A 25,555-nucleotide genomic window follows, 5' to 3' on the forward strand; every position below is an offset into this window, starting at 1 on the left:
CAGCCCGGCGAGTTCTGCACGCAACCTCTCACAGCGCTGGTGCTGAGGGAGGACGAGGCGCTGCTTCATATCGCGTTGCAGACGTACACGGAAGCGGATGGAACGGTGCGAGAGGGCGGGTCGCGTTGGCTCGTCTACGGGCCGCGGCAATACATTCCTCCGGTGTACGCGCGGGTGGTGGAGCGGCGGCACATCATCATGACCAACGAGAACTGCGGCGTATACGTGCGCAACATCCACACAGGCCAGGTGCGCTCCGTCTTTGGCAAGCCGTTCATGCTGAGCGCCGATGATCAGCTGTGGGAGCGTCCCATCAGCGCGTACATGCGGCGACTGCTGGCCGAGCCGCGGCAGTCCCTGCGGGTAACGGACATGTCCATGAAAGAGAGGGCGGAAGCCTCATTGGAGGAAGGCTGGGCAACCACACGGATGGAGAGGAACGAGCCATCGTCGAGCACCGCTGCGGTTGAGGTGGCCGGAGGTGGCTGCTACAGCCCCAGCAGCAGTGGCGAAAGCCTCGACTCTTACGATGACTTCATGGGCAGGAACGAGTACGTGAACGAGCTGCAACTGCTCAGCACCGCCGCACGCAACGCTCACCCGCCGCGCCTCTCGCGCGACCTCAGGCGCTACCACGTCATCACGGCCAACATGGAGCACAACACGCTGGTGCGCCTGTACGACACGAGCACCGGTCTCAGTCGCGTTGTGGTCGGCCCCGCCACGGTGTTCCTGGAGCCGCACGAGCACTTTACCCCGCTCTCCCTCTCCGGCGGACATCCGAAGGAGCCACACCAGATCCACTCGCTATGCCTCTACCTCGGGCCGGACTACATGGCCGATATCATCGAAGTTGAGACCCGAGACCACGCCCGCCTGCGGCTTCACCTTGCCTACAACTGGGAGTTTGGCGCTGTGGCCTCGAACGGCAAGGCGAGTGGAGTGGACCCCGAGTTGGCATTTGCCATCCCGGACTTCATTGGGGAGGCATGCAAGGCACTGGCGAGTCGTGTGCGGTCAGCGATTGCGGGGCAGACCTTCGAGTTCTTCCACTGCAACTCGTCGACGCTGATTCGCCAGGCAATCTTCACACCAGCTGCGGACGGCTCCATCGTCTCCCACGGTGACTCGCTCTGCTTCACTGCCAACGGCCTCTACATTACGACGGTGGATGTGCAAAGCGTGGAGCCCGTGGACATCAAGACGCGCACCGCGCTGGTGAAGAGCGTGCAGCTCGCGGTAGAAATCATCACCAAGGCGCAGGAGAGCGACGCCTCCCACCAGGCGGCGCTCCTCGAGCAGGAGGCAAAGGGTGCGTTGGACCTGCAGGTGGTGCATGATCGCGCCAAGGCAGAGCAGCAACGCACAGAGCTGCTGCGCGTGATTAGTGGGAACACAGCACTGGAGCAGGCCGGCGCTAGTCGTGCGCAGGCGCTGGCCGAGAGCGCCGCGCGCCTGGTAGAGGCGCGGGGAGAGGCAGACGCCACACCAATTCGCTGTGCCGCCCATTCTGTTGGCATAGATGCGGAGCTGGAGGTGCTGCGCAAGCGGGCGGAGCTGGACCTCGCGCACCGCCAGTCCATGAACGACCTCGCCATCGACAAGATCCGCAAGCTGTGTGACATCGAGGCCACCAAATATGAGAAAATAATGGCCTCACTCGGAAAGGAAACGCTCATCGCGATTGCGAGCGCGGGGCCGGAGCTGAAGGCGCAGCTTCTTGGTGAGCTCGGTCTGCGAGGCTTCGTCGTCACGGACGGCAAGACGCCGATCAACATGCTGAACTTGGCAGACAGGATGGCTGCCGAGCCAACGTCGATCGCCCCTTCCCCAGGAACCCTCGGAGCGGCGTGAGTGTAGTGACAGAACGCAGGCACTTGCGCAGCAGAGAAGGACGGTGAGAGGAAAGGCGATAGGGCGCCGATGCGTGACACTTCGAGTGCGCGTACGACCTCAGGGAGGGGGAGAGGGGAATGGCATGGAGTGGAAGGCGCTCTTTCCCTCGTTACTTCTTACGCCCGCCTTGAGTGTCTCCGCGTACGCTAGTTAAACTGAGCTGCAGCGCTGCCTCTCTCCTCTCCGCCCCTCGCACAACTCCCCAATGGTGCACGGTCAATCGCTTTTATTATCTGCCTTCTTTCCATTAGTCATGCACTCGCATCCTTTGGTTTCGCAGATCCCTGTCTCCTCCCTCTTCGCAACGCTCTCCGCCTCGCCTGTGGGGAAACGCAGTGACGAGAGCCGTGCTAAGGTTTCACCCGTGAGGTGTGTCGCGTGCTGCGCACACTCTCACACGCATACACGAGCACGCCAGCTGTGCACACGTGTCACTCGGTAATACAGCAGACAGCGGGAGAGGGGGTCGGCTGATGACTGATTGGGTGGCGGCCGGTCTCATGCGTCGTCCTGTGCTGTTTCTTGCCTTCGCTTCCTGAGGTCAAACCTGCATCCGCCTCGGCCTCCGGCAGACACATTCACGCATAGGCACAACTACTCAGCCGGCCCTGGCTATTCGCCTCCCTCACTCCTCCTCCTGTGTCTTCGCTCCTCTCCCTTCCTTCATGCTCCACTCACTTGTGTCTTCTCGCTTACCCACCGCCGCTCCCCCCCCCTCCTCCCTATGCACATCCGCATATCAGCATATCAGCAAAGCGAGCACACATGCTCGTGTCGTAGGAAATGCTGTTCGAAGCTAACATCGGCACGTCCGACATCGTCCACGGCGGCCATGGCGACAAAGAGGCAGCCACGCAACAGCAGCAGCCACCCGCACTCTCTGTGGTCGAAGAGCATGTGCAGTGCATACGGCTGGAGCTGTGTGGGCAGCGCCACCCACCCAGTGGGTACGCGGCAAGCGTCACAATCCCCTCCACCGTTGCTGGACTGACTCGTGTTGCGGTACTGGCTGATCTTCTAGACCAGGTGTACTACTGGGCCATCGAAGAGGCCTCCACCTTCAGGGGCGAGCCGAGTCGTCTCGCAGAGACGGAGGCTCCTGAGGCAGTTATCGCCTGCCTGTGTAGCCAGCGGCCGCAGCTCGTGGCACAGGCACTCCGTGTGGTGCAGCCCATGCTGGAACACCGCCAAACCGCATCCGAGACACGTCGTGTGATGGCCGCCCTCTGGGCGTACCGGGAGCGGCTCAACTCAGTGGCCTCGCTGCCGGAGGGAGCCGACCCGCTGCTTGCCGTGCTGGCGGAGGTCTTAGAGCAGCACAAGGGCGTGGTGCCGGTGCTTGTCGAGGCGCTCTCCACCGTGACCGCAGCACTCGTGCAGGAGAGGGCAGCGCGTACGAGCAGCGACGAGGCCAGCGGTGATGGTTTGGGCGGCAACATGTCGCAGCGCCATCGCATTGCGCCGCTGGTGGTCGCCCTTCATGAAACCGCTTTAGTGCACCAGATGGTGTCTGCTATGCGGCGCTACCCAGACGCGGTGCCGCTGCAGGCAGAGGGCGTCTCTCTCTGTGCCGCGTTGGTGGACCTCCCGTGGACCTTTGAGGAAGAGGTCGGTGAAGACGAGACTCCCACATCCCTAGCTGACATTGTGGCCCACAGCGACGGCGTGCTTGATGTGCTGCAGGGCGCCCTTCGCCGCCACCGTCAACACCTGGGCATCTGCCGCGGTGTGATGCACGTGTGGCGTGTGTGCGCGCAGCACCAAAGAAATCGAATACCGCTTCTTGAGCACGGTGCGTACGCCGATGCACTGAAACACTTGCGTGAGATGGGGCCGTACACGGTGGACGTGTGGCGGGAAATCGCGGAGACCGTCGGCTACTTCACCCCATTGCTGGATGCCCTTCAGCGCCGCTCATTAGCTCTGTCGCTGCGCGAGCTGCTGCAGAACCGCCCGCAGCTTGAGATACTGGAACTCGTTTTGGCACTGCTGCTGTCTCTGCTAATGGTGGTGGACAGTGGATACCATGGCGGGGGTGGCAAGAGTGGTGGCGCGTTCAACACGTACGCCATGTACCCTCAGCCTCCCGCAGCCGCGTCGTCACTCAACGCCGCCGACATTGCCGGTGCGCCACAGCACCGTAGAAAGAAGGCCCTACTGTGTCTCAGCCCACTTCAGTGGCATCCCACGCGAGACCACCAACACAGCGGCGCATCGGCTGCGGACAGGGACACGTGGCACTTCCTACTAAAGTGCTGTGCGATGCCGCAGTTAGTGAGTGGACTGCTCGAGTACTTCGGTAGCTGCGAGGTGGTGGACGAGGAGGACGCCTCCGACGTGGACCGTGTGTGCAGCTTAGCTGAAGCGGTCCTCAGCTTCTTCTGAAGCTCCTCTCGCCTCCCCCTTCCCACTGGGGCAGTCGCCCCTCCTCCAATCAGGCACGCTCCTGCGAAGAGAAAGACGGGGGGCGATCAAGTCCATGTCGTGCACCGCTGGGCACTCACAACCACCTACGCACTCGCACAGACAAACGCACAGTCACGTGGATCGAAAGCCTAAGCAAGTTCCCCCCCCCCCTACTCAGCACGTAATGCGAAGGGAACGTCGATCTCATAATCATCGTGGCGGCTCGTCAAGAGCGCGCCGCGGGCCCGGCGACTTCGCGTTGCTGCGGTACGTCTCTCAAGTGTATATAGACGGAGGCACACACACACACACGCACATATTTACATGCCATCGTACGACTCTGCGGTTGCAGTCGAGTGGACACGCGCCGGGCAACATGCGCACGATTTGCTCGTCTCCTCCGGTGTTTTTTCTGCTTTAGGTGTCTCAGCTCTCTCCCCCGGCATGTCCGCACCTACCCCACCTCATTCCGCTCTTTCTCCACTGCACACCCTACCAACGCGGTGTCGCAGCGCACATTACTGCTCACTCACCTCCCTTCTCTCCCCTCACGCAACCCTTTGCTGGCACCATCACTCACAAAGCTATGAGCGTTCTGTCGGAGGCACAGCGCACTCGTGCGTCTCTGCAGTTCCTACTGCTGGATCAGGACTCGGACGGCTTCATCCGAAGTCATGAGCTGGGGACCTACCTGCGTGCCATCGGACTCTACCCGTCGCAGACTGACATAGAGGGCTACATAGCTCTCGTCGACCCGGAGGAACAAGGACGTGTGTCGCAAGCGAGTGCGCTGGAGCTGTATGAAAAGCTCTACCCCCAACGCACCACCCCCGAGGAGCTCCACGCGGCACTCAAGGTCTTGGACGACGATACAGACGGCTACCTTACTACGGCGCAGCTGCGACACATTCTCGTCAACCTCGGCACTCGCCTCTCGCAGGAGGAGGCGGAGGAGATACTGCACGATGTGGAGAAGAATGACGAGGGCATGATTATCGTAGATGACATCATTCAACTACTGATGCCCACCGAGAGCGAGGAGCACCTGTGAAAGCGAGAGGGGAGGAAGAAGGGGGGAGAGACGCGCTGCTTCGGCGCGCCTTTGTGTGTGTGTGTGTGTGTGTGTGTGTGTGTGTCTCCCTCCTGTGCTCCTCTGCCGCTTTTTCCCCGCCCCGCCCCCACACAACTTCCGTCGCTACTCGAATGTACAGAGGTGCCTCCCAGCCCATCTCTCCACCTGCTGCTCGACTGAAGGCAGCCAGCTCGGACACACGCAAACAAATCGGCCATCGACTGTTTCCCTTCCCACGCACCCTCATCGCAACCCCCAGCCCCCTCCTCACCGTCGGCTCGTATGCGTCCCTGAGCACGTCACCCGCTGCTTCTCGGATGACAAGGGTGATGCGTCACGCCCCACTCTCTCAATGGCCCTTTCCTCTGAAGGCGTCTCTTGAATCCGTCCCTGCTGCTGCCACCTCCATCCTTTCCCCTCTTTTCTCAGTACTCCTCAAGCGCCCCGTCTTACCTCCCCCAACGTACATGCGCGCGCACCAGCTCGGTGTACGAAGTGGCCATAGCAGGAGGGGAGCAGCAGCACCACCACAGTCACAAGGTGTAGATCATGCCGCGCGTGCAGTTGTTCATTGACAACGGTGGCCACAGCGTCAAGGCTCTCTATCTTCCTGCCTCGACCGGCACCGGCAGCAGGGCTGCAGCCACACATACCTTAGCGCACACAAGTGGCCCTACGCATGGGGAGGCGGCAGCGCCGGCCACTGCCCTCACACCTGCACCCAAGTGGCTTGTCGTCCCAAACTGTGTGGGGGCCGCTGTGTACGCTGGAACCGGTATCATGGGCGACCAGCTCGATCGCCTGCCGCATTACCACGGGCTGATGGTGCGCCGCCCAGTGGACCGTGGGTTCATCGTGGATGGCGGCCTGCAGACGCGTGTGTGGGAGCACGTGCTTCAGCACTTCGCTATCGAATCAGAGGAGGAGGTGGATGTGTGGCTGACGGTGCCCTTTGCCGCCCCGAAGGCAGCGGCACAGCTGCTCTGGCTGCTGTGCACGCGCAGTTTTCACTTCGGCTCCGTGACGGTCGTGAGCAGCAGCTTTATGAGTCTCATCGCCTACACCTTTGCGAGGGGCACATTGACCCTCTCTAGCGCTGCTCGCAAGCGTCCTCGCGGCGCCGTCGACATCGACGCGGGGGAGTCACACGACTCTGGCAACAACGTCACCAGCGGTGGCACGGCTGTCATGGTGGATGTCGGCTTCTCCGCCACCACTGTCGTGCCTTATGTGAACTACATGCCGGTACACAGCTCCATCGTGCGCCTCGACGTGGGCGGCAAGGTGCTCACCAACCGGCTGAAGGAATACATCAGCTTCTCGCAGATAAACGTGATGGAGGACACATGGCTCATCAACTACATCAAGGAGCGGTGCTGCATCGTGGCACGGCACCCGCGGCGCAGTCTCCAGCGCTACGCTGCACTGTGGGAGGGCAAATCCCGGGAGGAGGTGGAGGCGATTGTGGCTACGGCGACGGCACTGCGGAGAGGAAGCGGCGGCGGTGACATGCAATCACCTGGATCTCAGAGGCCCGACACGCCAGCTGTGGGTGCCTCGACCTCACCAGACGTGCCGATCCGTTATTACCTCCCCACGATACCTGCCCTCCTCCCCCTCGGTGTGTTAGAAGTGGAGCTGCCGTCGCGCCTTCCAAAGACCAGTGGCGTGGATATGGAGGCACTGCAGCACCTCCTGCTCTGCCAGGAGCGCTTCTTGATTCCTGAGTTGCTCTTCACGCCTGCTGATGTCGGCATCGACCAGCAAGGTGTGGCCCAGGCCATTACACAGGGTATCTTTCAGCGAGGACTCCTCCAGCACCTGACAGAGTTGCTTCGTCCACTGTTGCTCCACAACGTGTGCGTGTACGGCGGTACAGCCACTCAGCCGAACTTCTGTGATCGCCTGGAGGCTGAGGTGGCAGCGGTGGCCCCGCAGTACCAGCCTGGCGGCGCAGACTTGGACTCGAGAGAGTGCAACCGCAGTACGACGCGGATCAGCAGCAGGGGCAGTGCTGCGGAAATCAGCGCGGATCGTGTCTCATGCCTCTCTGCGGCCCCGCCACTGCCGGAGTTTCTCTCGAAGTCCAGCGCCGCTGCCACGGACCTTTCCCTGCTGCCATTGCTCGGAGCGTGGTGCCTCTTGTCGGCAACGGCTAGTGGTGTCACCAATGGCACCGCAACGGCGGATAACCAAGGCAGCACTGGCGCGCCGAAGCGAGAGCTACAGCGACTGCGTGCACTGGTGCACCAGCGCTCAAGGATCGAGTTGCAGCACCCGCCGGCAGGCCGAGTTACGGTGGAAACATTTCAGCGCGCCCTGGAACGCATGCTGTGATGAGAAACGACGAGGAGGCCTGTCAATGTGCCTCTCTCAGTACCCAACAACCCCTCTCCTCCTCAGTGGGCATGTGCGGCCCACTGTGGGAGTGCCACCGTGTCTGCAGTAAGCAACAAGTGATGTGTTCTGCAGTGCCGCGAAGATAGCCACTGCCCTCCCCATCTCCCCTCCCCCTCGTTCTTGTCGCTTGATCTTGAGTGTTTCGCTGGCATTATTATTCATGAACACGTGCACGATGCCCGAGCTGCCTTAAGAGAGTGCCAGCTGGGGTTTGTACATCCTCTACTCGTCCCTCGACTCCTCACACACACACGCACCTCACTCTGTCCTCCTACGGCACCTTTCACGCGGGTGATTCGCAAGAGGTACCCTCGCATAATCGTTGCAGGGTGGAAGAAGAACTTAGAGGAACAGACCGGCACGTCCGTGCTCCGCCGCTAGCTCCTCCCCTCTTGAGTGGCACATCAGTCTCATTCAAGCCCACGCATGCATGCACCTTCACAGCCGCGCGCACAAAGAGAGAAGCCAACAGCCCACAAAATGACAGAGAAAAGGCGGCCCTCTGTGCACCTCTTCAACCACCACTGCAACGGCCTCCATCCCCCCCCCCTCTCCCTCTTCCTCGCGCCACCCAAGCCCTTTCCCCTCGCTCTCCCCTGGGTGTACACGTACGCGTGCCCTACTCCACTCGTAAACTAACTTGTCCCCCCCCCTCTAATCTATCGCCCACACTTCACCCGTCCCCACCAAACACCCTCTCCCCGTCAGTCATCCTTCAAGCACAAGCACGCACACTCCCCTCTTTCCCCACCCCACCCCTTCGATTCCCCTCCCTCTCCCCCCCTCCCTCCATCAAGATGGCCTCCCGCGTGAATAACCTCATGAACCACCTCGCTATCCGCGACTCGGACAGCGAGGAGATGCGCTACATCAAGCAGCGCCTCGCGCTCGCCTCCCTCTCCACCCAATTCACCATGGCCTCAGAGAAGATGAAGCAGCTCACCATGTACATGGTGTATGAGATGGTCGAGGGTCTTGAGGGTCGGCCGAGCACCGTGCGCATGCTGCCGTCCTACGTGTACACGTCTGACCCAGCCAAGGCCACGGGTGTGTACTACGCGCTCGACCTCGGTGGCACGAACTTCCGCGTACTGCGCGTGAGCCTGCGCAGCGGCAAGGTGGACGACCGCATCGACTCGAAGTTCGTCATCCCGAAGAGCGCCCTGACTGGCAATTCCGCGAACCTGTTCGACTTCATTGCGCAGAGCGTGAAGAAGATGATGTCGGAGAATGCCCCCGAGGACCTGGAGAAGCGCGTGCCGCTCGGCTTCACGTTCTCCTTCCCGGTGGACCAGAAGGCCGTCAACAAGGGTCTGCTGATCAAGTGGACGAAGGGCTTCTCGACGAAGAACGTGGAGGGCAACGATGTGGTGGAGCTGCTGCAGGGGTCGCTGCGCCGCATGCACATCAACGTGAACGTTGTGGCGCTCTGCAACGACACCGTCGGCACGCTGGTGGCGCGCTACTTCGTCGACACGAACGCGCAGGTCGGCGTCATCATCGGCACTGGCTCCAACGCCTGCTACTTTGAGCGCGCCTCGGCCGTCACGAAGGACCCCGCCGTGTGTGCCCGCGGCAACGCCGTCACGCCGATCAACATGGAGTGCGGCAACTTCGACTCCAAGTACAAGTATGCGCTGCCCACCACCGTGTACGACGACGAGATGGACGCGATCACCCCCAACCGCGACCACCAGCGCCAAGAGAAGATCGTCTCTGGCATGTACCTCGGTGAGATCAGTCGCCGCATGATCGTGCACCTGGCTCAGCTCGGCTGCCTGCCCCGCGATCTGGTGGACGGTCTGGGCAAGCCGTGGGCGTTCGAAAGCAAGCACATGGGCATGGTTGCCGCCGATCAGATGCCCGGCCTGCAGTTCACTCGCGAGCTCATAAAGCGCGTCGCTGGTGTGAATGTGACCGATGTAGCCGACCTGCACACGATTCGCGAGATCTGCTGCCTGGTGCGTAACCGTGCTGCTCAGCAGGCCGCTGTTCTTAGTGCTGCTCCGATGCTCAAGACCCGCACGCAGGGCCTCGCCACCGTCGCTGTCGACGGCTCCGTGTACGAGAAGGTGCCGTCCTTCCAGCGCCTGTACCAGGAGTGCATAACTGGCATCCTCGGCCCCACATCGAACGCGAAGGTGGTTCTGCAGAAGGACGGTAGCGGTGTCGGCGCCGCGATGATCTGCGCACTGGCCGCCAACCAGAAGTAGGCAGGGAAGCCGCAGCAGAGCACGTGGGTGTCTTATGTGGGCGGTTGGTGGACAGCGGTAGCGATGCTCTTAGAGCGGATGCCACGCGTGTATTAGTGTGCGGGGGAAGCCCCACCTTGACCAACGCGTGTTACGGCTCCCCTTCCCCCCTCCCCCCTCCCCCGTCCTCCCTTTTCAGGAGGATTCTCGTTTCGCTTTCCCTCCTCCTCAAGCTGCTTTGCACTGACGCGAAGAGTCGGTCTTGTTTCTCTTTCGGATCCCCTCAACAAAACGTTTGCTGCTGCTTTGCAGCTGATGCTTCTTTTTCCCTTCTTGTTTGCTTACTTTGGCAGTCAACACGAGGACGGCGACTGGCGTGCGGATGCGTGTGGGTATGTGTGCGTCAGGTGGCGGTGTGGTGGAGGCAGAGAATTTCCTCTTAAGCACTGATATTTGGCATATCGCTTTACCTTGCGAGTCAAGCTTCCCGCACTCCGTCCTTTCCTGTGCGGAGAGGGGAGTCCGAAGCGTTTGCATCGCGCTCATTCGAGCCTCACGTCACTGTGTCTACCCTCAATCCCCCCAAGCCTCCCCCTCACACCACCACCGGTCAGATACGCCCACCGCTACAGATCGCACTGTATTCGCTTTATTTTAGTTTCTTGATTCGCTCGTCATCTCCAGTGCGCATGACTCTCCTCCGCTGCCTCGCCTTTCTGAAAAGGTGGGGACGGGTAGTGGCGGAAAGTTGGGTATGGCGACGAAGCAGCTAGCGAACACCGTCTCTCTGTTTGCTCTCCCCCCCCCCACCATTTATACATGCATACGTCTATGCAGTTAACCCCTCTTTCCTGGTGCTCTTCTCAGCCTCCTCAGCTCCACATTCTCTGCTTCACAGTATGCACCTGCGTGTGGACTGTACAACTTCGACAAACATCAGCCACACTCGCATTAATGTGAAAAAGTGACAGTGAGGTGGACCACCGCTCCGCTCTCCTCCCCTTCTCCTGCTTCGTAGTTGTCGCCTCGAGTGACGGGTGGAGGAAGGGTCGCTACACCGCTCTTGCTCTCCCCTTCTCTTGCCCCTTCGCATCTGTTTACTGCTCTCTTCATGTTTATCGTTCTGTGAGATGCTTCTAGTCGGTAATGTGCGCTGCCGCATCATCGCCCTTTCCCTCCTCTCTCGCATCCCTGGGAGTCAAACGGCCACGTCGCCACTGGAAGGAACACATACCGAAGGCTGTGTGCATGAATGCCCTTGTACCTACTTGTGCCTGTGGCTCTCGCTCAGCTACTCGAAGAAATTATCCCCGTCATGTCTGCTCAGGGCCTCTAACAACGGCGCTTCTTCTTGAGTTACCAGTCTGCGTCGCTTTTCGTGATGGCAAGGAGAAAGGTGCCTCGGCCTTGTATCAGGCCCCAGTACCCACTCTGTGTGGGGTGACCAAGCCCTCCCCCCATTCCTGTCAATGCCGAGCCACTTCTGGGGGGTGATATGCACAAGCGTCTACGTCGCAGGGGAGGGGGAGTCAGAGCGACTTATCAGTGCCAGAGAGAAGCAATAACAGGGAGTCTCTCAAACTTCTACCCGTCTTCTTGCTCCTCCCTGCCTCTCCTCCACGGGCGTGTGGTAGCACTGCGCTCGCTCTGTGTGTGTGTGTGTGTGTGTGCTTCTCTGAGTTATCCTCAACACTCTGAAACAAATGATGTTTACGTCTGGAGGAGTGGAGTGGTCAGCGGTGCAGTGGAGAGGAAGTAGGAGCAGGTCAGCTAGTCCTGGAGGATGTGCGCAAGCGAGCGAAGAAGACGCTGTAGTAGGGGGGAAAGGCCATCTCTGCCACGCATGTCTTCCCCCTCTCTTTCGTTGCTATTGCTCTCCGACACCTCACCCCACGGCCCTCTCCTCTCCATGTCTTCACATCCGCCCACCCACGCTCACTCGGTGGATTTATTGGACCTCGCTGGTGCTGCAAGAGTGGAAGAGCGAGATCTACGTGCCTCTGTGCCCGTGCATGGTACTGGGGAAGGCTCAAGTCCCGGCCTCAACGCTTCCCCTCAGCTACTTACTCACATATTTTCCCTGCGCCTTTTCCCCTTTCCCCCTCCTCCTTACTTCGCTGCGATGTATTCTCCGCCTCCCCCCCCCCCCCTCTCTCTCTCTCAACTGCTACTGTTGTGATGGAGCAGGTGGCCGATCACGAGGTGGTACAGTTTTGGTCACCCCCATTGACCCCCTACACACGCACACACACACACACGCAATCGAACTAGTCGTGGTAGCCCCCCATGCAAGGGCGCCTTCGCTGCTGCCTGCAAAGTAGCTCTGGCAGTTGCCTTGTCTCGCTCTTTTCTGCTCGACCGGCGCAGGGCCAGGCACGGTCGTTAATCCAACGGGCAGCCCTCCTCTTCAGCAGCAGCGGTGTCACGTTCGTGCGCTTCTACTCACATCATGGTGATCGCTCTTCTTCGAGCGCCACCCCCGCTGCGGCAGCGGAAGATGCTGATGCCCCCTCAGCATCCCCTGACGTAGCTACAACAAGGCTTGGTACCCTTCAGCGCTACGTGCAGCAACGCGACTACGGCGGCTGCGCGGCGTTCTACGAGCAGCACTTCGACCCAGCACAACAGCACTTCATCACCGACTTCTGCCAGGGCTTCGTCCCCGACGCCCGCGATGCGCTCATCACGCTGATGCGTGTTTACACCGACCTTGGACGTATCGACAAGGTGCGTGAGGTGCTTAGCGTGGGACTGCGCGACCTCGACGCCCCAGTGGAGCTCATGTCTACATCGCCTGCGCAATATGCGTGGCTGGGCAGCAGCGCGAGGCGGCGGGATGGCGGCACCACCGCAGCTGCCGCCAGTACCTCGTTGAAGCTGCAAACCAACCTCCTCGCCCCGGCTGCAGCTGAGAGGGAGCGCAGGCTGTGTGACACCAGCGCCGTCATTCGGTGGCGCCGGCCCGCCATGCTCAACGCCGACGTCTTCAACGCGTACTTTGAAGCCCTCACGCGCCGCAGAAAGTACGCTGTCGAGGAGGTCAACTTTGTGCTCGATCAGATGAAGGCGTGCGGGGTGGAGAAGGACGCGTTGACGTACCACTACTTGGTGGAGCTGCACGTGCGAGCAGGCTACGACCCGACCGGGTTGTGGGAAGAGATGAAGCAGCTGGTGCCAGAAATGACCCCGCTGCCTGCCACAGTACAAACGTTCATGCTGCGCATTGTGCCGTACAGCACAGACCCCTCCCTCGTGGTAGAGGTAACACGCGCCGCTCTGCGGTACGGCACCGCCATCGTGGACAAGCGCATGCTAACTGAGCTGATGGTGCAGTGGCTGAGCCCGGTGCGCACCCCCACCCACGCTGAGAGTAACGCAAGCAGCGGCAGCCAGCATACCGTGGCGCAGGCATCTCGCATTGGACTCAATGCCGCCTCGTCGTCCTCTGCAGTGCAGTACCCACCGGAGTACGTGTTGTGGCTTATGCTGGAGCTGGAGCTGCGCTGCGTCTTGGAGAAGGCGAGCTTTAGCCAATACGTTCAGCGCCAGTACTTTACAGAGTTGCTGCTGCGCTGCGCCAAGTGCACCGACGCGGGTACAGCGGAGCAGGTGCTTGCACTGATGGACAGGCAAGCCATCGCCAAGACGGCAGAGGTGCTGGCGCTGGTTGTGTGGTGCTGGTCGCAGGCACTCGAGGTTGAGAAGGCGCTCGACCTTATCGAATGGATGGCGCTTAAAGGCTACCTCGACCAGGTCGACTGCTTCCGCAAGGCGCAGATCGAGTCGCTGCGCTACACGATGGACCGCCACTACCTCATGACATTCACCGATGCCATTCACACGCCGGCTCTGGTGGAGCGTGCGCTGTCGCACCTGCAGGCACGCCGGCAGAAGGGCGAGCTGGTGACGGTGCACACACTTGACTTGCTGGTGCTGGCTCTGGCTCGCATCGGCGAGGAGCGCAAGGCGTTGCAGCTTGTCTCCGCCTACGAGCCTAGATGGGGAGTGGCGCCGCGGACGAACACATACAACGCCCTCCTCACCGGCTGCTCACGCTACCGCAGCACGATGCTGCACCGCGTGGTGTACAAGACGATGAAGAACAGCGGAGTTGTGCCAAACGTGCTGACGTTTCGCGTGCTGATTCGCCAGGCCGTGACGTCCGGCAACATCGACGAGGCCATCGCCTACCTGGAAGAGGTCACCACCTACCCTGGGCTACGGGTTGAGGTGGAGATGATCCTGCCTATTCTGGAAAGAGCCGCCCGCGTCGGCGACGGGGAGACGGCCACCCGCGTCAGCCAGTATTCTCTCAAGTGCGACATCGGCATCGACGGCAGCGTGCTGCGCAGCGCCATACAGCAACTGACCGAGGCAGGGCAAAGCGTAGAGGTGCTGAAGAGCCAACTGCCGCTGCACGAAGCGCTGCGTTCGCGCTCCAAGGCGGGTCGCCAGCGCGCCCGCAACGAAGTGCTCGTGTAAGCGGCAGCTGAGTACAATGAAGATGGGTGGGTAAGTGACAGCGGGGAGCGAGAAGGTGCGGGAAATCAGGAGGGGAACGGCAAGTGCGCTGCATCTGCCCACCCCACCGCCCTCCATCCTTCGCCCCTCTTCTTCTCTCCATTTTCCCTTCACCTTTGCCCCTCGTCTCGGTGCGGTGTTGCGGCTGTTGAGGCTCACTGCTGAGCTGCGCGTGGCACTCTTCGTCTTACAGCCACGCCCCCTCCATGCATACACCAGGCACACCGAGGGCCACGTGTGCAATGAATAGGAGCTTGATAGACCGGGTAGACGTCATCCCCCTCCCTCTACCACCACCACTACCGCCCATCTCACCCGTGGGCCCACGTGAGGAGGAACGGTGGAAAATCTGCGAATCGCACGTGCATGGGTGGAAGAGAAACCAACAGGAATGGTAACCGCACTGTAGGCATGTGTATCTCTCTCGCACTTCTTGTATGGGTACGTGCTGGCGACCAAGAGGTGGACATGCACCCCTCCTCTCTTTCTCCCCCACCCCTCCCTTCCTCTTGCCCTCTCCCTCTCCACCAAGTGGGAAAAGTTCACCTCTCCTCACTCGCCACCGCCGCACACACACACACACACACACACCTCTCTTTCGCGGGACAGTGCGCACTTTAGTCGCGCGGGGAGAGTGCGCAACAGAACTCCGGAGGGAAAAGAGCTGACGAGAATACGCAGCAGCCGCAGCGGTGTCGACGGGGTGGGTCAGCGGCTGCGGGGCGTGTGCGTGTCGCCCAGACAAAAACGAAGTGCAGCTGCACTGACAGTGGGCAGACACACCCTCGGCCTCCTCGCGCCCTCCTTCTCACCTCCCCCCCCCCGGCTGGGGCTGAACTAGACTTGGACCCACACGCACACAGGGCATGGCCACCGTAGACACCGTCAAAGGGCGGTACTCGTCCTACAAGCTGCTCAACGAGGTCGGCCGCGGTGGCAGCGCACTCGTATACCGTGCGCAAGACGTGGCCACACACAAGGATGTTGCCGTGAAGCAGCTCTTCGGCAACCGGCCGCAGGACATAGAGGACTGGCTACGCGAGGTGGACGCCCTTCACTCACTTAACAGCCATCACTGCCCGCACGTGGTGAAGTACGTGGACCACATGCAGCAACACGATCGACTCTTCCTCGTGGAAGAGTTCACCGAGCACGGGTCGCTGCTGCGACGTCTGAAGAAGAAAGGCAGATTTGCGGAGGACATTGTTTGCCAATACGTCTATCAGGTGCTGACCGCCCTGTACCACATGGCCCCGTGGGGCGTCGTACACGGCGACCTGAAGGCGTCCAACATCCTTCTCTTCGATGGGGATGTTGTGAAGCTGAACGACTTTGCACTACGCTCGCGTGCCGAGGACGAGCACGAGGATGCAGAGCGGCACATCACTGCTTCCTCCACGTCGTCTGCCGAAGCATCGTCCCTCACGAGGGGCAGCCGCGCTGGGAGAAGCACTAGTGAAGAGGGTGCTGGCATCGCCCTCTCGGGGTTCCGTGGCTCCGCCTACTGGGCAGCGCCGGAGGTCCTCAGCGGCGCCTCTAAGGCAACGGCGGCGAGCGACATCTGGTCGGTGGGCTGTCTCGTGGTGGAGCTGCTGACGGGCACCCCGCCGTACTTCGAACGCACCATCCACAACGCCATCTATCACATCCTCAAGGGCTATTACGAGGTGGTCGGCGAAAGCGAGCCCGGCCGTTGCGGTGCTGGCGGCACCTCGCGCGCCGCGGCCCGCTCCGCGGCCCCAAGCGCCACAACGGGCCCTGGCGACGATGACGGACCGCGCGGGCCGCGGAAGAAGAAGAACGGAGTGAAGGATGCGAGTGGTGCGGGGTTACCAAAGGTGGATGCTGCGTCCGCGAGGAAGACGACGGCCGCGACGAACACTCCCAGTCCGGCGAAGGAGGTGGCGGATGCGGCCAGGACAGCGGCATCTGGGGGCACTGCAAGTGCAGTAGACCGACATGAAGTGGCCGCATCTCTCTGTGAGGTGACACTTCTCCCACCGCTTCCCAAGGATCTGCACGTCAGCAACGAGTGTATGTCGTTTCTACGGATGTGCTTCCGCCCCCGCGCGGCGGACCGGCCGTCGGCTGGAGAGCTGCTCCATGAGCCGTGGTTCCTGAACTGCGCGGTGCCGCAGCTTCTGCGAGCGGCGCGGGAAGGTCGGCCTATGAACGGAACCACAGGGGACGAGATCATCGCCGGCAGCAGCGGCAGCCGCTTTGGGGTGATCGAGCAGTGGGTGGAACGCAACCTAGCTTGTGATGACGAGAGTCGGTGCGAGGCGTGGCTGAACAGCGACGCGCTGCCGCTGCTGGTCCCGGTGTTGACCCCGCGTATTATGACACCCAAATACATTGGAGACGTAATGGGGCGCTTTTCCCACTTTGCCGAGGGTGGTTCATCCTTGGCGACGCTCTTTCTGAACCGGCTGGGGTCGACCGATCTCTGGGGGGTGGAGGAGTTGACGTCGGCGTGCGACGCGGACCACCTCGCCACACTCTTCCGGCGGTGCTGTGCGACGCAAGATGCACAGGTGTCCGTGTACACTCCGACAGACCCGCGTGCACTGCGCTTCGTCTTGGGCCTGGAGAAGGAAAAGGTCCTGGCATGTGTGCGCGCGCTGCACTCGCGCCTCGTGCTGGAGCCGGCGGCTGTGGCGGTGACTACGACTGCGAGATCGCCGACCGCCGTCACGGACGATGCCGCAGTTGATCTGAACGACCGCTCCCCCACCTCGTGTGGCCCCGCAGCGCCTGCGCATGTGACTCCGGCTTGCGCGCCGGCATCTCTTCAAGAACAGCACGAGGAACAACAGTATGCCTGTGAACGGCTACTCAGCGACGGCGGCGCGGCGGTGCTGTGCCAGTGCGTCGAGGCACAGTGCAAGGCTGCCTTCTTGAGTAACACAGCGCCGATGATGGGGTGGGACACGATTAACCTTTTGGTTGACGTGCTCTCCACCATCGAGCCACTGGCGGGTGGGAAGATGCTGCTGTGGGGGATCAGGAGTGGCCACAGCTCCCTGAACGCCACTGGAGGCGCAGGTAGTGGTAGTGGAGCTTCGGTTGTTAGATCACTGACGGTGGCGGCAACCCCACGCGGAGGACGAGGTGGCGAGATGAACAGCACCTGGGACAAGTCATCGCCAGCGACGGGTGCCCCATCTTTGTCGTCACCGCTCTTGGTGAACCCACAGGGGTCAGTGTCGGCGGCAGGCAGTGGCGGCCAGCTGAACTCCCTAAGCAGCACCATGGGCTTGGGGCACCGCACTGTCAGTGGGCTTTCACCAGAGCCAGTGGAGTGGATCACCTCCGTGTCGTGGCTGCTCGCAGTGCAGGAAGCGGCGCGGCACCTGTGCGAGGCAGCGGTGCGCCTGCTTACCCGCTACATTCCAGTCGCCAGAGAGTGCAGAGCCGAGCATCTCGAGAAGGCTGGTGTCAGCCTAACGGCAACGCTGGTCCTCGTAGCCTCGAGCGAGGTGGTCAGCACCGAGGTGCGATGCGCAGCCGTCGAAGCTCTGCCACAACTGCAGGCGAGCTCTCTCCGTGCGGCTCGGTACCTGCGCGACCCAGTGCGATGTATTGCCCTGCTGGCCCTCACCCTGAAGAGGTCTTACGGTGTCCCTGCCCTGACATCGTGTCTGCTCACAGCCATCACCACCATGACGACCGAGAAGCAGATGCTAGCGGCCTGCACCAGCTGCCCGTGGGTGTGGGAGGCACTAGTGTCCTTGTTGGGGGAGGTGGAAGCAGCCGACAATACCGTTGCCGCCGATTGCAACCGTAGCCAATCGGTCTCCCACAGAGTCGCTAACACCAACGTTGGCCCGTCCGAGGAGGGTGACGCCCCGTCTGCTTTACCAGTAGTATTGGCAAGCCCTACAGCAGTCAAATCACCTAGCGCAAGCAGCAGCAGCAGCAACAGCAGCAGCGCTTCCGCTGCCTTTGCCGACATTATCGTTGTTCTCTTGCGTTGGTTCGCAGAGGTGACGCCGACAGCGCTGCTGAGCAGTGCAGCAGCAGCAGCGGCAGCGGCATCGGGGGCATTGCCTGCCCTCGGTCATTCAGCCGCGCCCCCACCCCTCTCTGTGTTGCTTCAGTCACTTCGCCGTCAGCTCATAGCGCTGTCGCAGAACAGTCTTGTCTGTCACGGTGATCTCATACCGAATGTAGCAAAGGTGCTGCGGCATTTGACTCCTCTCGAAGCCGCCGCCGTCGCCGCGTCAACGCCGACAGTGACGGTGGCATGAAGAGGAAAGGATGGACAGTACACGAGGGCCGCACGCACACATCCTCGCTGCTCTGATCCACGCATGTTTTGCTCTTTTCCTTGGCGTGTTTCTCTCTCTCTCTCTTGCGCCATTGCTGACCGCGCCACGCACATGTGGATTTCGAGAAGGGGGCAGGCGAGGGGAAGTGCTGCGATAGCCCCTTGTGAAATAGAGAGGGAGTTAGAGGCAGGGTGATGTCTCTCGCCTCGTGCGGCGGCGGGAGAGAGACAGAGAAGAACGTCGCGCACGCGTGGTTGTATATTGTGTGTGTGTGCGTGTGTGTGTGTGTGCTTACCAACCACATTCTGCCAGTGCACTGTCCTCCCTCTCCCCATTGACCGTCCACTCGCTACCACCACGCCTCGGCACCCCCCGCATCCCCACAAAGTGACCCACACAGAAGTCAGCCAGCCAGCCAGGTGTAGCGCACTCACCAAGTGGGTTATGCACCAGTACGTGTAAAGACAGGTGGTTGTGCGTGAGTGCACTTATCTGTGAGATCGCAGGTTTTTCTCTAAGAGGCGCGTGTATCATCCCTACGCACCTGGGCGCTCGTGGCGGCTGTCCACGCCCGCAGTGGCACGCACCTACGGCCCCCCTGCCCCATCGACTCCGACGAAGAAAGCGCGCATGCGAGAGCAACGAAGCGCAGACCTGCTCCTGTCGGGGTGTGGATGTCGAATCATCTCTTCACGCCCACCCACCCACGCACCTCTCCCTCCTTCACAGTGCTATGAAATGCCCCTCACTGCACACGCACACACAAAGTGCTTTCACTCCTTCCTAGGGCGCTGTCATGTACAGAGTATTTCCCATGCTTATACTGCGGGCAGCAAAGGTGCGTGCCCAGTATCTGCAGCTGGGCAGTCTTAATGACAGCTATACGAGCTCGGCGGCACCGAGCTCCTCGACGCTGGTCGCTGCAGCGCCGTCCGCAACGAACGTGTACACACTCGCCTTTGGAGAGCGCGAAGGGCTCGCCCCTGGAGAGCGGCTGGAGGTGTACGGCAACACTGTGCGACTCGTGCGAACGCTCGCCTACGGCTGCCCACGAGGCGTCACCCCTGAGAGCGCCTTTACGGGAAGGCTGAAGGATGCGGAGCTGGCCGCCATCACAGAGCAGCTGGATGCGCTGAGGTGGCAGACACGCAAGTCTGATGCGACAGTGCATACAGGGCAAAGCGTCTACGCCAGTGGACCGGCGCACAGCGGCATGACTAAGAGCGTTGGCGAGGAGTCACTACACCCGTCCGGGTGGATAGTGCGAGTGCCGGAAGCGACCAACAGCCGCGTGCTCCAAAATGCAGTACCGAATGAAACACAGGCGTGCGCTGGCCGGAGTCTTGCGGCCCAGCTGAGCAAGCTGCGCGCCAGCGAGGAGGAAGTGGTCGTGGCAGAGTGGGTAGGAAAGTCAAAGGGAGATTGGGAAGCCACTACTGGCATCTCAGCAGGTGCGTCCTCCTGGTCGCCGAGACCTTCCTCAGCGGAAGCTTCTACGCGCGCAGAGCAGTCAGCGGCTGAGAAGACTAACCCTAACGGCAGTAGTGCGGGTGGGTTGTCTATCCTACCCACTACACCACTCAAGAGCGGTGCTGCGCTGCCGCCAGGCGCAGGTGGTATCCTCCTCATGGAGAACGGTGTTTGCTTCCGAGACCCCGGATCGTGTGGGCTACGCGCCCTCCGCACGGCTCGCCTTGCCTTCATCTCCAGCATCGAGCACACTGCCAACGACCTCGCTCGGCGGCAGCGTCGCCAATCGTGCGAGGAGGCGCGTGGCTTGGCTGTTCTCGATGCGAACGCCATCGACTTCACCTTCGCGCAGGCAGCTCTGCAGTCCACCCTGGAGCTGGGCCTCCACACGGGTGCGGGATGTCAGATATCCCATGTGCCGCTGACCGATGCGGCAGCCGCGCACGTGGAGCCGCAGGCTGCGAGCTACATCCGCGTCGTCGCCGCTGGGCCTGGTCGACGACTGCCAAAGCCCTTCGGTTACCTGCCGACACACTCCATTGATGTGGGCGCCTACACGGCGCACCTGCCTCTTCCCGTCGAGCCTGCCGCAGGGGAGAGCATGGGGAAGGAAGAGGACAGCGGCGGCGGCGCGAGGCCAGCAGCCTCGAGGCGCGGGTGCAGAGACACCAGAACAGATCGTCATCAGCTCGCCCTGCAACTCTCCCAAGCCCTTGCCACACTGCGTCGCGGTGCTTGCATGCTCGTCACATTTGTGCCGACGTGCTCCAGCATAGCGGCGCTGTACCATCGGATCGAAGCACAGCGGCGTGCGGAGTTACTCATCGAGCACCAAGTCGTGATGGAGGCGAAGGCGTGCATCGCTGAGGCAATCGCGCGCACTGGCCGGTGGGGCTTCATTACCGACGAAGTACTTCCGGCCGCGGATAGTCCGCAGGGCAGCTCCTTTTCTCTGATTGTAATGCTCGAGTGACGTCTCTCTCTCTCTCTCTTCGGGTGTGTTTGAGTTTGGGGCAATTCTTGGGCCCGCACGCGTGTGTGTGCACGCGCGTCTTCTCATGATGGCGATTTGTGCGCCCATCCCCCGCCTCCTCACCGTCGAACCAGCTCAACACAGAGACAACGGCGAAAGAAGGAACGGAAATGGGGGCTGATGATCTATCGCGGAGGGGGGAGGAGAGAGAGAAAGCGGGAAGCAGAGGACTAGGATCACCACGAGTCGGAGCCCAGGGGTGTATAGTATGGGTAAGGGCAAAGAAGACGGCCGTATCGTTGGACATGCTGACGACCGCACCCCCCTCCCCTCCCCCCTCCCCCCTCCCCCTATCCTTCCTGCCCGTTAGTCATGCGTCCTTCCTACCGTAACTCGCCGTCTGGGGCCTCGTCACCTTCTCGTCTCTCCCTCTCCGCACATGCCACTGCTCCAGCACTCTGCCTCTCACCCACCCCTTCCCCACACAAATATAAGCACATATCCCCACGCAGAGGAAGAGAGAGAGAGACTTGCATGCACGCTCGCTATGCTCAGCAACAGCAAAGGATATCAGCGCTTCTCCCGCACTCTCGGGTTCCACAGCGATGACCTTTCGAAGCTCGGTAAGATCTGTCACCGCTGGCGCGAGACAGGCAAGTGCAAGGCGTACAACCGGGAGCAGGAAGTGCGTCGCGAGATCGGTGCAGCCAAAGAAGCAGAGCTGCTGAAGAAGGCGACCGCCCTCTACACCATGCAGAAGGAGCTCATGGCAGACATGGCTGGTGCCAAAGAGGACGACGCGGAGTCTCTGGAGCTGGTGCAGACCGCCATGACACGCGGTAGCTTCTCTGCGGACCCCACCAAGCGGCAAGAGGTCATAGGCAGACTTGTCGAGGAGCTGAAGCGGGAGCCGGCCTACCTCAACTGGAGCCTCGATGCCGCAGTAGCGGAGCGACTCGTTGAGCTCAAGGTGAAGCCGTGCCCGTACACTCACCGCGGGGATCTGAATGTAGCGCTGAAGCGCAGCCGCAGTGGAGAGGACAAGGAGGAGACGCACCTCCAGCAGCAGCGGAGAACAGAAGTGGTGCGGAGAGAGTCGTCCACCAACGGCACCGCGGCGGTGTCACCAGCATTAACGGTAGCCACCACAAAGACCGCAGAGCCTAGGAAGGACGCTGACGACGAGAGCGACGGTGGCTGGACTGCAGAGAGGCATCGCATCTTCAAAACACTCACGCCGCTTCAGCGCTGCGTCGTGTGTCTGCTGTGGCAGCGCACCTTCCAAGTGGCGCAAGGATTAGTGATGGACGTGCGGCTGGCCTTGGAGAAGTGGGTAATTGCGCAGCACGAGGCTACCGGCAGGGTGGTACCGCCTTCAATTTCGGACGAGGGCGTAGTGGCACAGTCGTCGCCCCTTCACCAACACAACAGCAGCACACACGAGGTGAAGAACGAGGACGACAAGGACGCGTTGGAGGCGTACCTCAGCTCCTCGGCCTTCGAGGAACTGGTGGAGCAGGAGTCAAAACGTGTGGTCCCGCGCGTGGTCTTTCGGCCTGAGTTTGGACTCGTTGATCTGAGTGCTCTGCCACAGCTCGTAACGCACCTTAGCACCCACCCGACATGCGGCATCTTGCTGGCGCGCACGCTGACGTATTTTACTGGCAAGGCGCCGAGGCGCGCTAGTTCATTGTTGTCCGCATCACCAGCATCAACCTCGAGGCTCTCCAAGCACAAGCGTGATGACGCGCCGGCCCCCGCGAGCTTCCACCACCTTCTCTTTCCGAGCCGCACCCCCATTACGGAAAAGGAGGTGGACCTTAGCGCCAGCGCCTGCGCTGATGAAGTGATTGAAGCGATCGAGTGGGCGCTGCAGGTGTACCACCGCGATGCACAACTGCACGCCGAAGCGGAGAAAGCGGAAGGGAAGAGCGAGGGGGAGATAAAGGGTGACGAGGGCCGATCGAGCAAGACAAGCGACACTGCGTCACCTCACGTCGCGGCGCTGTTCCAAAATGAGCGCATCTACCTGTGCGGACTCACGCTGACACAGTGCCAGATTACCTCGGCAGACGGCATCGTGGGGTCGCTGCACAAGCGTCACATGGAGCAGCACCTGTACGCACTCGATCTCTCAGGGAACCGGCTGTGGTCGCTGCGCTTCCTCCTGGTGCTCCGGGCCTACTACGCTCGCCGTCTACTGCGTCTGTCTCTCCGTAGCAACCCCATCACACGAAAGCCCGAGTATCAAGAACAGGTGCGCACCTCACTGCCGTATCTAACCTCCCTCGACGGTAAGCCGATCCGCCGACCTCCACTGCGGCTTCCAAAGCCGTGGCCGACCTCATGCTCGCGCTGGAGCGCCGACGAGGGGTCGCCGGAGCATCAAGAGCAGGAAGCGGTGCTTGACTGCGTGGCGCGCCTCCTGTACATCTGGGAGACGCGCCGCATCCCTCACACCGCAAGGGAGCTCGCCACCTTCCGCGACGCAGGCCGTCCAGTCCCAGAGGAGGAGGAACTCAATGAGGACAACTTTCCACATCGCTACCTCCACCCGGCCGCTGCTTTCAGCGTGACCATGTCGCCGAGCCTCAGCCTCTACGACTCAGCCACGATGCGAGAAGCGCGCAGTGTGGAGCTTGACAAAGCCTACACTGGCATGCGGCTGAGCGCCGTAGACGTGCGTGACGCGCGTGTGCTCAGCGTCGCGCTGAAGAACGGCTCACGCAACTTGCTAGCTGGCCGGCAGGCGCTGCAGCGCTTCGGTCGCGGTGCGGAAAACTGCTACATGGCCTACCAATTCACCCTGTACCCGGAGAGGATGGACGTGTCACACCACCTGACGGACGCCGTCGTGTCGGTGGTGCGGGTGCCAGATGTCGTTAGCGCCGCGGTGTCTGGTGGCAGGGGCAAGACCAGTGACAGTAAAGCAGCAGCCTCAGTAGCGGCAACTACGGCAACGACTGGGAAGCGCAAGAAGAGTGCCGCCGCTCGAAGCGTCGCCAGTGATGCGGGTACCGACAAGACTTCAAGCAACGGCAGCCCCACTAGTCCACGCTTCGGCACCCTTGCCCACCGCCACCCTCCATCGCAGCAGCACTTGGTGACGCTTCATGGCATCATGACGTGGCGGCTGCCCAGTATGAAGCGCCAGGAATGCCTGCAAGCCTTCTACACTCGGGTGTTGGTCTTCACCAAGAAGACGCTGCCCGTCCAGAACCGCGAGTGGGAAGAACTGCGCAGTCCTCCGTATGTCCTGATGAACGACCAGGTGTTTCTGTATCCAGCGCCGACGGCTGGGGTGGCGGTGGCAGGCACGGCACTTCAGCCGTCGGTGTTCGCGGCGAACACCGCAACGCGTCTGTCACGACTTGTCGTGGAGTTTGGGCTAGAGGGGTGCCGTGATGGCGTGGCACTCGTGCGAGACGTCATGGAGCGCTGCACGAGCCCCGCCTCCGAGTACGCTGCGCTGCAGGCGCTGGTGCTCGGAGTGCTAGGTCCTGAGAAGGATATTGACAACGCCGAGGCAGCAGCACAGCTGGAATGCGCTCAGGCAGCCGAGGCACAGCTGACACACCTCTTCGCCGACTACCTTCGCTGTGCACCACCACCTGCGACATCTCAATCTCGCGAGTACATCGTCCTCTCCGTGCTGGATGGCTCAGCACACGCAACGGGGCCGACGCAGCATCAAAGCAGCGTGACACCAGTCGTGAAGAAATCGAAAGCATCTGCCTCTACTGCCGCCCCTTCTACACAGTGCGAGGCGGCAGATGCGCAGAAGTGGGCCTCTGCCCTGCACGTCGTCTCGTTGCCACTCCTGCACCAGGTGACGGCCATCACCAACGCATGCTACACATTGTCTTTCCACTGATGTCCATCATCAGCGTGGCTTTCTGACCGCACGTTGATAAGCGGACACGGAGAGGTAGAAGTGGAGAAGCAGATGGAGAGGAAGAGAAGGCGAGGAGGACAGTGACGCCCGGTACCACAACGGCTTCAGCTGCTGCGGACGTGACTCTCTGCTCGCTCGCACGACTTGTATTCGTTTTGGGTAACACTCCCGTTTTACTAAGCGCCAAAAGGTAACACAGACACAGTCAAGCGTGCCCATCAGCCCCTTTGCTGCCTCCGTGTCATCCCCCCCCCCTCTTTTCGTTCATCTAAGCGACTAAGGCAGCAACCAGCCTCACTCCCTCACCCTTACAAGCGAGAAGAATCGCGCAAGACACCCACAAAGCCACACACGTCTCTGTGCGTGCAAATCTACGGCGAGTGTGCGCGTATGCATGAAGAGAGGGAGCACCAGCAGTAGCAGCGCTCCGTAGCCGTGCGAGGTCCACATCCGTACACC

General features: G+C 61.4%; 9 protein-coding genes across 9 annotated transcripts; all 9 read left to right on the plus strand.

The window, feature by feature from the left end:
* On the plus strand, positions 1-1,854 carry LBRM_21_0270 (major vault protein-like protein; the record flags this gene model as incomplete). Its single annotated transcript, XM_003723117.1, has 1 exon — positions 1-1,854. A coding segment is annotated over one exon (1,854 nt), but the record flags the coding sequence as incomplete, so codon positions are not given.
* An 825-nt stretch (positions 1,855-2,679) lies between these two features.
* Positions 2,680-4,281, plus strand: LBRM_21_0280 (conserved hypothetical protein; the record flags this gene model as incomplete). Its single annotated transcript, XM_001564688.1, has 1 exon — positions 2,680-4,281. The coding sequence occupies one exon, from the start codon at positions 2,680-2,682 to the stop codon at positions 4,279-4,281; it is 1,602 nt and encodes a 533-aa protein (XP_001564738.1).
* A 607-nt stretch (positions 4,282-4,888) lies between these two features.
* On the plus strand, positions 4,889-5,353 carry LBRM_21_0290 (calmodulin-like protein; the record flags this gene model as incomplete). Its single annotated transcript, XM_001564689.2, has 1 exon — positions 4,889-5,353. One exon carries the CDS (start codon positions 4,889-4,891, stop codon positions 5,351-5,353), a length of 465 nt encoding a protein of 154 aa, XP_001564739.1.
* Positions 5,354-5,923: 570 nt separating this feature from the next.
* Positions 5,924-7,711, plus strand: LBRM_21_0300 (putative actin-like protein; the record flags this gene model as incomplete). Its single annotated transcript, XM_001564690.2, has 1 exon — positions 5,924-7,711. One exon carries the CDS (start codon positions 5,924-5,926, stop codon positions 7,709-7,711), a length of 1,788 nt encoding a protein of 595 aa, XP_001564740.1.
* An 860-nt stretch (positions 7,712-8,571) lies between these two features.
* On the plus strand, positions 8,572-9,987 carry LBRM_21_0310 (putative hexokinase; the record flags this gene model as incomplete). Its single annotated transcript, XM_001564691.1, has 1 exon — positions 8,572-9,987. One exon carries the CDS (start codon positions 8,572-8,574, stop codon positions 9,985-9,987), a length of 1,416 nt encoding a protein of 471 aa, XP_001564741.1.
* A 2,670-nt stretch (positions 9,988-12,657) lies between these two features.
* Positions 12,658-14,448, plus strand: LBRM_21_0320 (conserved hypothetical protein; the record flags this gene model as incomplete). The annotated part of the gene is made up of 1 exon (XM_001564692.1): positions 12,658-14,448. The coding sequence occupies one exon, from the start codon at positions 12,658-12,660 to the stop codon at positions 14,446-14,448; it is 1,791 nt and encodes a 596-aa protein (XP_001564742.1).
* A 905-nt stretch (positions 14,449-15,353) lies between these two features.
* LBRM_21_0330 (putative protein kinase) lies at positions 15,354-18,737 on the plus strand (the record flags this gene model as incomplete). Its single annotated transcript, XM_001564693.1, has 1 exon — positions 15,354-18,737. The coding sequence occupies one exon, from the start codon at positions 15,354-15,356 to the stop codon at positions 18,735-18,737; it is 3,384 nt and encodes a 1,127-aa protein (XP_001564743.1).
* Positions 18,738-19,554: 817 nt separating this feature from the next.
* Positions 19,555-21,201, plus strand: LBRM_21_0340 (conserved hypothetical protein; the record flags this gene model as incomplete). Its single annotated transcript, XM_001564694.1, has 1 exon — positions 19,555-21,201. The coding sequence occupies one exon, from the start codon at positions 19,555-19,557 to the stop codon at positions 21,199-21,201; it is 1,647 nt and encodes a 548-aa protein (XP_001564744.1).
* A 547-nt stretch (positions 21,202-21,748) lies between these two features.
* On the plus strand, positions 21,749-25,075 carry LBRM_21_0350 (conserved hypothetical protein; the record flags this gene model as incomplete). The annotated part of the gene is made up of 1 exon (XM_001564695.2): positions 21,749-25,075. One exon carries the CDS (start codon positions 21,749-21,751, stop codon positions 25,073-25,075), a length of 3,327 nt encoding a protein of 1,108 aa, XP_001564745.2.
* Positions 25,076-25,555: the final 480 nt, after the last annotated feature.

The sequence above is a fragment of the Leishmania braziliensis genome, chromosome 21, assembly GCF_000002845.2.
Source record: "Leishmania braziliensis MHOM/BR/75/M2904 complete genome, chromosome 21".
Taxonomy (NCBI): Eukaryota; Euglenozoa; class Kinetoplastea; order Trypanosomatida; family Trypanosomatidae; genus Leishmania; species Leishmania braziliensis.